The 9,198-nt window shown below is 51.4% G+C and overlaps 1 protein-coding gene across 1 annotated transcript in view; it reads right to left on the reverse strand.

Moving 5' to 3' along the window:
* Positions 1 to 9,198, reverse strand: part of sptbn5 (spectrin, beta, non-erythrocytic 5) — a 165,848-nt gene that overhangs the window by 86,515 nt on the left and 70,135 nt on the right. The window contains exons 35-36 of the mRNA XM_048600480.1: positions 6,721 to 6,825; positions 4,126 to 4,317 (exon numbers count right to left, since the gene is read on the reverse strand). Coding sequence (XP_048456437.1) covers positions 4,126 to 4,317; positions 6,721 to 6,825 — 297 coding nt within the window. The remainder of the gene's footprint in view (positions 1 to 4,125; positions 4,318 to 6,720; positions 6,826 to 9,198) is intronic.

Raw genomic sequence — 9,198 nt, forward strand, 5'->3', positions numbered from 1 at the left:
TTAGGGTCTGTGTTACAGCGGTGGGGAGTTTAGGGTCTATGTTTCAGTGGTGGAGAGGTTAGGGTCTGTGCTTCTGTGATGGGCGTGTGGGGTCTATGTTTCTGTGATGGGGAATGTGGGTCTGTTATTCATTTGTTGTGTCACTTCTGGTATTAATGTGTTATGCGTAATGAGTTGTGGGTGCAATAGCAGTAAGGAGAGAGGGGTGAGAGGTGTTCCCCTCATCATTGGGGCCATACTGCTCTTGTTGGGAGTGGGTAGCAGCAGTTCAATGGCTTCAGGCTAACTCTCATCAATCCTGTTCCTATGGGTTAGTAATGAATTATGTTTGTTACTGTTCAAGGAACAGGAAACCCCTGCTGTACTATTCTCATTAAACCATCTGTTCTCTCCATCAGGCAAGCAGAAATGTGACCACAGTTTCCCTTCAATATAGGCAGACAGTCGTAAGCATACACACACACACAGACACAGACATACACACACTCGCGTGTGCACACACACACAGTTACACACTTATATACACACTTACACAGGCACACATAGGTACAAAAACCTGCTCCAACATCAGCCTCACACTTCAACACTTTCTGCCCAATGGAGGAGCCCAACCTCAGTGAGGTTCGGTCTCCAGCATAGCAACACAGACAATACACTTGCTAAGTAACATCACATTAGCACGAAGTGTAATGTTTCTTCGTATACAGAAACTGGAGCAATTCAAGCCTCCCACACCACCAACTATTTCCCTTAAATGCTGAGATACTGTGTTGACAGATTGGAGCCTGAGTCCCATTTGCACTCCCTCTGGCAATTCTCACTTCAGCTCAGTGACTCAGTAGTGGCTGGACACACTCAATTTGAGCGGAGTCCGGTGATACCCACTGATGTTACAGATTGGGACTGAGCTATCACCTCCGCTGGCTGCGAAGGTGAATGTGACTGAGAGCCACTGGCCCCGTAAAGCTCTCTTGCAGATGCCTGCCTTTCGGCTCTGCAGGGTTCTGCCACTGTGTGCACTATTCAGTCAGCCTGCAGGAATCCTTTGTTCTGGTCTGAGCCATGATCTCATTCGCGAGGCACGACTGTCTCCTGCCACTTGCAGCCAGAATGAGCTCAGGAGAAGTTGTGGCCTGGTCCAGTAACTACATCTGCTCTCAATCAGCTGTGCTGGCTCAGGCTGAAGGCTGTGCAGCCAGAAGCCTCTTCGCCAATGCAAAGTTTCATTGATAACTTCCCTCACTGAGTGGCTAAAGACTTAACGGTGAAGACTCGCAGGCTGAGATTCGTCTCTCCAGAGGTCTTTAAAGTTGTGATGGGGTTTAACAAGGTCAATGTAGAGAGAATGTTTCTCTAACTAAAGGGATTTTCAATTTCTTTTTCTTTTATGGGGAGATGCGTGCTGCTGGCTACAACAGAATTTATTCGCCATCTTGAAGAGCCATTGAGAAGATAATGGTGGTACATACAAACATACAAACTGGGAGAATTGGCCAGTCAGCCCTTAGAACCTATTCTGCCACTCCCTTAGATCATGATCAATATGATCTCTTTGTGCCCTCAACTCCACTTTTGCACCAACTCTTGATAACATTCAGCACCGCTGTTAATCTGGTTGGTGAGCCTCAATCTTGAATGGCTGCATCTCTTGTGTTACATATAGCCCCACAGTGCCCTTAGGGAGGGAGTTCCAGGATTTTGACCCAGCCATAGCGAAGGAACGGCGATATATTTTCAAGTGGAAATGGTGAGCGGTTTAGAGGGGGAGTTGGTGTTCCCATGTATCTGCTGCACTTGTCCTTCACGGGTTGGGAACTTGCTGTCAGAGGCTTCTTGGTGATTGTTGCAAAGAAAATCTTATAAAACCTGACCGGGAGTTCAGGGGAAACCGTTTTGACCGAAGCATGCTCAGAGTGTGGAACTTCCAACCAAAAGGAGACACAGAGGCAAAGAGTGTACATGCATTTAAGGGAAAGGGGAAAAAAAAAGAAATTGGTTGCAAAGTGTTTTTGGGATGTCCTGCGATCGCAAATGATGTCTCATGTAAAGATTGGCTAAGCCAGGCCTGAATGAAAAGCCTGTGATCAGTCTACCTGGATATTGTCAAGTTTGATCAGTAAGGGGATAAAGGGTTATGGAGAGGAGGCAGGAAAATAGGGTTGAGAAATGTATCAGCCATGATCAAATAGCAGAGCAGAGTCGATGGGCTGAATGGTGTAATTCTGTTCCTATATCTTATGGCCTTCTCTACTCAGTGTGGAGTTTCTGCTCTGACTGTTCACATTTTAAAAAGATAAAAGCAGGAAGACCTGCTTTTTACACAGCACCTTTCACAACAGAAGGATGTGTCGCAGCATTTCACAGCTAGTGAAGGACTTCTGAAGTGTAGTCACCGCTGTAATATAGAAAATGCAGCTGCCAATTTACACACAGCAAGCTCCCACAAAGAGTAGTGAGATTATGACCAGATAATGTGGTTTCACGTTGTGGATTCAGGAATTTACAGTAACCAGAATCTCATGAAGAATTACCCTGATCCCCTTCAAAATGGTGCACTGGGACTGACTCAAGGCAGATGTGGCCCCAGTTTAAGGTCTCATCTGAAGCACTTTTGACAGTGCGGCACTCCCTCAGTACTGTCCCTCCTACAGTGCAGCACTCCCTCAGTACTGACCCTCCTACAGTGCAGCACTCCCTCAGTACTACCATCTGACAGTGCAACACTCCTTCCATACAAGTTGCTGGTGTGAGAATTGAACACAGAACCTTAAAACTGAGAGGTGACAGGGTGCCAACTGCACTTGAGTTAAGTAAACTGTTGTTGTTCATCATCAGGAGCCCCACATGAGGGCACAGTCTGGTCAGCAGGGAGCGAGGTGTAGGATTGTCCTGTACTGGTTGGCAGGGTGTGGGATTGTCCTGTACTGGTCAGCAAGGTGTGCGATCATACTATACTGGTCGGCAAGGTGTGGGCCTGCCCTGTGCTGGCCAGCGAGGTGTGGGATCGTCCTGTGCTGGTCAGCGAGGTGTGGGATCATCCTGTGCTGGTCAGTGAAGTGTGGGATCGTCCTGTACTGGTCAGCAAGGTGTGGGATCATACTGTACTGGTTGGCAAGGTGTGGGATCATACTGTACTGGTTGGCAAGGTGTGGGATTGTCCTGTACTGGTCATCAAGGTGTGGGACTGTCCTGTACTGATCAGCAAGGTGTGGGCCAGCACTGTACTGGTCAGCGAGGTGTGGGACTGTCCTGTACTGGTCAGCAAGGTGTGGGCCAGCACTGTCCTGGTCAGCGAGGTGTGGGACTGTCCTGTGTTCGTCAGCGAGGTGTGGGACTGTCCTGTACTGGTCAGCGAGGTGTGGGACTGTCCTGTACTGGTCAGCGAGGTGTGGGACTGTCTGGTTCTGTTCAGCAAGGTGTGGGATCATACTGTACTGGTCGGCGAGGTGTGGGATCATCCTGTGCTGGTCAGCGAGGTGTGGGATCGTCCTGTAATGGTCAGCAAGGTGTGGGATCGTCCTGTAATGGTCGGCAAGGTGTGGGCCTGCCCTGTATTGGTCAGTGAGGTGTTGGATCGTCCTGTACTGGTCAGCAAGGTGTGGGATCGTCCTGTTCTGGTCAGTGAGGTGTGGGATCGTACTGTACTCGTCAGCAAGGTGTGGGACTATCCTGCACTGGTCAGCGAGGTGAGGGACCATCCTGTACTGGTCAGCGAGGTGTGGGGTCATCCTGTACTGGTCAGCGAGGTGTGGGCCAGCCCTGTACTGGTCCACAAGGTGTGGGACTGCCCTGTCCTGGTCAGTGAGGTGTGGGATCATACTGTACTGGTCAGCGAGGTGTGGGACTGTCCTGTACTGGTCAGCGATGTGTGGGATCGTACTATATTGGTCTGCAAGGTGTGGGATCGTCATGTACTGGTCAGCAATGTGTGGGACTGTCCTGAACTGGTCAGCGAGGTGTGGGATCGTCCTGTACTGGTCAGCAAGGTGTTGGATAGTCATGTACTGGTCAGCAAGGTGTGGGATCGTACTGTACTGGTCAGCGAGGTGTGGGATTGTACTATATTGGTCAGCTTGGTGTCGGCCTGCCCTGTACTATTCAGCGAGGTGTGGGCCTGTCATATACCTCGATCAGATCCTGGTTGAACTGTGCTAGCAGGCGGGCAGTGCTCAGGTCTCTCTTGCGGCTCTGGGACAGCTCTTTAATCCGATTCCTCCTCTCCAGGATGGTGTCGAGCTTCTGCTGGATGGAACTGGCCTCTTCACGTTTTAAACTTTCTTCTTTCAGCTTACCCGCCTGTTCCTGCAGTGACATCACCTGAAACAACACAACACAAGTCAGGAATGTGATGGAATACTCCCCACTTGCCTGGACGAGTGCAGCTCCAACAACACTTGAGAAGCTTGACACCATCCAGGACAAAGCAGCCCGCTAGATTGGCACCACATCTACAAGCATTGACTCTCTCCACCACCGCTCAATATACACTGCTGCTACTATCTACAAGATACACTGGAGATTCACCAATGATCCTTAGACATCACCTTCCAAACCCACAACCAACCATGAAAGGACAACAGCAGCAGATGCATGGGAACACCAGCCCCTGTAAGTTCCCCTCCAAGCCACTCACCATCCTGACTTGGAAATATACCACTGTTCCTTCACTGTTGCTGGATTAAAATCCTGGAATTCCCTCCCTCACAGTATTGTGGATCAACCGACAGCAAATGGACTACAGCAGTTCAAGGAGGCAGCTCACCACAACCTTCTCAAGGGCAATTAGGGACGGGCAATAAATGCTGGCCCAGCCAGCATCTCCCATGTTCCACGAGAGAATCAAAGAATCTGTTTGGAGCAGTAGCTAATGCAGGGAAACCATGGAGCTTGAGACCTCATCACAGACACACATGCATGATGTAGTTCCATCTTCATCATGTTTGGGATGTGGGTATCCATGGAAAGACCAGCACTTATTGCCCAGCCTTCATAAAGGGCTGCTTTCCTGAACCACAGCTGCAACTGAGAATTGCTAAGCAATTTCTGGAAACTGTCAAATGCCAAAGATGTAGGTGTGAGACTTCATTCCTATATAGGCCAGACCTAGTGAGAATGGCAGTGAATCTGTCTGGGCCTTAGCACAAACCAACAGCTTATCCTCAAGATGCTGACAATCCGTTCAGCTACCTCTGATGCACCCCTCTGTTCCATTACCGCACTGGGGCAAGTTTGCTCTCAAGATCCCACGTTTCCAGCCTTGAACTCTCACCTATTCTTAATTTCTCTGCCATTTCCCCTCGTGCCCTTTCCAAGATATTCAGAAGACCCTGTCCTCTCAAACAGCACCCCACAAAGTTACTGCACTCCCAGCTTCTCCTCCTGGTCTGCCACAATAGCTCATACTGTAAGTCTTTCTCTCACATTAGGTCATAGAGTCACACAGCACGGAAACAGATCTTTTGGTCCAACTGATCTGTGCTGACTAAGTTCCCCAAACTAAACCATTGGCCTGTATTTGGCCCATATTCCTCTATTCATATACCTGTCCAAATGTCTTTTAAATGTTGTAACTGTACCTGCATCTACCACTTCCTATAGCAGTTCATTCCACATATGAACCACCCTCTGTGTGAAAACGTTGGCCCTGAAGTCCCTTTTAAATCTTTCTCCTCTCATCTCATTTTGAACTCCCCCACCCTAGGGAAAAGACCTTTGCTGATCACCTTCTAAATGCCTCTTGTGATTTTGTAAACCTCTATAAAGTCACCCCTCAACCACCTACGCTGCATTGGGGAAAAAAGTCCCAGCCGATCCAACATCTCCTCATAACTGCCTTAGTCACTCCAAATTCCTTAACACAGACGGGCTCACCCTGAGAGTTAAACGCAGAGTGAGAACACATTCAAAAGTTAAACTCAGCCTGGTCCACTCACAGTTAAGTGCTGCCTGATTCTTTCAGAATTAAATTCTGCCCGAACCATGTTCTATTCTTATTGATCACTCTCAAGAGAGCAGCACTTCACCAAGGATGGGTGATAAGTGCTGGCCTTTCCGACGATACACCCAGTAAAAAAGACTAAACAAAAACCAAAGAACTGCGGAAGCTAGAAATGAGAAACGAAAACAGAAATTGCTGGAGGAACTCGGCAGGTCTGGCCACATCAGTGGAGAGAAAGCAGAGTTAGCGTCTTGGCATCCAGGGACCCTTCTTTAGAACTCTGCCTTCTCTCCACAGATGCTGCCAGACTGACCGAGTTTCTTCAGCAGTTTCTGTAAGAAAGAACTGGTGAGGGCTTCAAGATTTCAATGCATTAGCTGCTGCTTTTTTTTAATGTTTCATTCTAATTACAGTGCCCCACTCAGCTTCCAAATCTTTGTTACCTCTTTGTTACCTTTGATGGAGACAGCGTAGAAATAGCTTTACTTTGTACCTAACCCTGTGCTGTCCCTGTCCTGGGAGATTTTGATGGAGACAGCATGGAAATACATTTATTCTGTATCTAAATCTGTGCTGTCCCTGTCCTGGGACAGTTTGATGGGGACAGCGTAGAAATAGCTTTACTCTATATCTAATCCCGTGCTGCCGCTGTCCTGGTGTTTAATGGGGACAGAGAGCTCTACACTGAGCTGACAGTAAGTTTCTGAAATCCCTAAAACTGACACTCTTACCTCTTTCCTTTCACCCTCCTATTTAAGTTCGGGGACGTTCAGATCATTTACCTTGTCCTCCTGAGTCATGAGTAGCTTCTCGAAGGCCTCATGCCGTTTGATGAGGGAATCTACGGTGTCCACGGATGCTCCAAGTTCACTGGATCGCAGGTAAACCTGAAAGGGAAAGTGCGGTGACAGTCAGTGCTCAGATCAAATCAGCATTCCCACTCCTCGGGTACTGATGTACGCACTTCCAATCGATGGGGAGGAGCTAGCTTCGCGCTGTGATAGGTACAGTCACAAAGTATTCCACATGTCTTCCTTGCTGCGCTCATCATCCCATCCCAATAAGTCCAAGCGGCCCACAAAAATTTACCACCATTTCTCAGTATTCCAAATCTGGTTCAGTTTACACCCCAGATCGAGCACAGTCAGAGGGTTTCAGAAAGGGGAAAGCTTGACAGGCCAGCGGGGATGGGTATTTTCTGAAGGTCTGGGCTGAGGCAGAAAGGACAGGGAGCTTTACTCTGTATCTAATCTTGTGCTGCCCCTGTCCTGGGAGAGTGTGATGGAGACAGCGTAGAAATACATTTATTTTGTACCTAATCCCGTGCTGTCCCTGTCCTGGGAGAGTTTGATGGAGACAGCGTAGAAATAGCTTTACTCTATATCTAATCCCCTGCTGCCCCTGTCCTGGTGTTTAATGGGGACAGAGAGCTCTACACTGAGCTGACAGTAAGTTTCTGAAATCCCTAAAACTGACACTCTTAATTCTCACAAACACAAAAAAAACTCACAAAAGAGACGCTGATGGAAAGCAGGAAACAGAAGTGGTCATTTCCACAGCTCTCCCCGAGTGAGACAGCTACAAACAGGTCTGCAGCCTGCTTTCATGGAGGGGTTTACAATAAAGGGATATCTCCTAGTGAACAGGTTCTAACCTTCAGAAGGAAGCTGACGGATCTCCCAGAGGTGAGCTGGAGCACACTGGGCGAGGGGCTGTTAGCCTCCGTACAGGCAGGGTGGCGATGGATATCCAGCGGGTCACCGTCAGTGGTCCAGCGGCGCTCCTGACCACAGCATGTGCACTGTGCACGGGGGTTGGCAGCCTCGGGCTCATCCTCAGGAAGCGCCACGAAGGCGTGGGACGGGCAGCTGCTCCTGGTCTCCAAAGGCCCCTGGGCGCGAAGACGGGAGGTCCTGCTGCAGCTGGCATGCACCGGGCTCAGGCTGATGGAGAGCACGGGCCTGCAGAGGGCAGCGGGCGAGGGCTGGAAAACGCAGTTGAGAGTGCAGCCGGACGGGGCGCCATGCCACGGGTCTGGGCGAGGCTCGGGGGACCCTCGCAACACCAGCTGTGTCCGGGAGAAGCCAGGCGAAGAGGGGGCGGCCGCGGCGGGGACCACCTCCAGGGCCCGGGGGCTGCTGGCCGACTGGGAGCCTCCTGGCTGGGGGTGGCTCAGGGTGGGCACTGGCGCAGGGCGGCCGGAGGCTGGGGTAACCAGCAGGCTGCTGACCCGGCGGGCGGGCCCCGGCACAGGGGGCTGCCCGACCGGGGCGGGGAGCTCTGAAACCCCACCGGCCTCTTCCTTCCCCCCTACTGAGTGGGCAGTCGCTGCTGGGCCAGAGGGCGTGGCCCGGGCGGGGGCTGGCCCCCAGGGGTTGGGGGGGAGGCAGGGGGCCAGGGTGATGTCCATCCTGGAGACATGGCGGGCAGCAGGAGGAGGGGGCCCCGGCCCCGGCATGGCGGCCGTTCTCAGCCTGGAGACGGAGCGCACCAGGGCCGGTGTCCCCGGAGCGGCCGGACACAGCTTCGTGCACACGGTGAAGCGCTGCACTCTTCTGCTGCGCTCCTGGCCCGACATGCTCCCTCGCCCTTTTTGGCCACGCGGCGTGTGGCGGGGGAGGGGGTGGTTCAAGGGGATGGACTCCGAGGCTGGGGGCTCGCAGACCGGAGCCGCTCCGCCGGGAACATCCTCGATGAGTCAGATCCCGGTCGGCGGCCGCCGGGGGCGAGAGGAGCCCAGTCCTGGAGTGGCGCGGGGCAGACGGGAGAAAGCAGGGAGACAGGAGGGTAAGGTGCCTGCAGGAGTCAGGGAGCAGTGCAGCATAAACCGAAGCTCACAAAGTCCATCTGCGTCTGGCCACATGCTGCTCGCCCGGCGAGAATATCCTTCTGTCTCTCTCTCTCCCTCTCTCTCTACGAGAGGCAGAGCTCCCTCCTCCCAGCATTTCATCGACAGCAAGCCCTGAGAAAATTGGCTCCTTCCTCCAATTTCTTTAGGAATGCGAGGAGAGAGGGAAGAGAGAAAAAAAATATTAAAAGGAGGGGGACTCTCCAAGAAAGTTCAAGCTTTGCGAGGCACTGCTGCCAAAAACAATGTGGTGACTGAAGCTGCAGACACCGAGAGCTCCATGGAGTGGGGCGGTGGGGAGAGGTGGAGGGGGGGGAGCTGCTGGATTATGACCCTGGGCTGAACACACACACACACACACTTTTGCTCACTTTCATACACACACACACTCACACTCGCTCACTTTCATACA

Source organism: Rhincodon typus, chromosome 8 (assembly GCF_021869965.1).
Source record: "Rhincodon typus isolate 14 chromosome 8, sRhiTyp1.1, whole genome shotgun sequence".
Lineage (NCBI taxonomy): Eukaryota > Metazoa > Chordata > Chondrichthyes > Orectolobiformes > Rhincodontidae > Rhincodon > Rhincodon typus.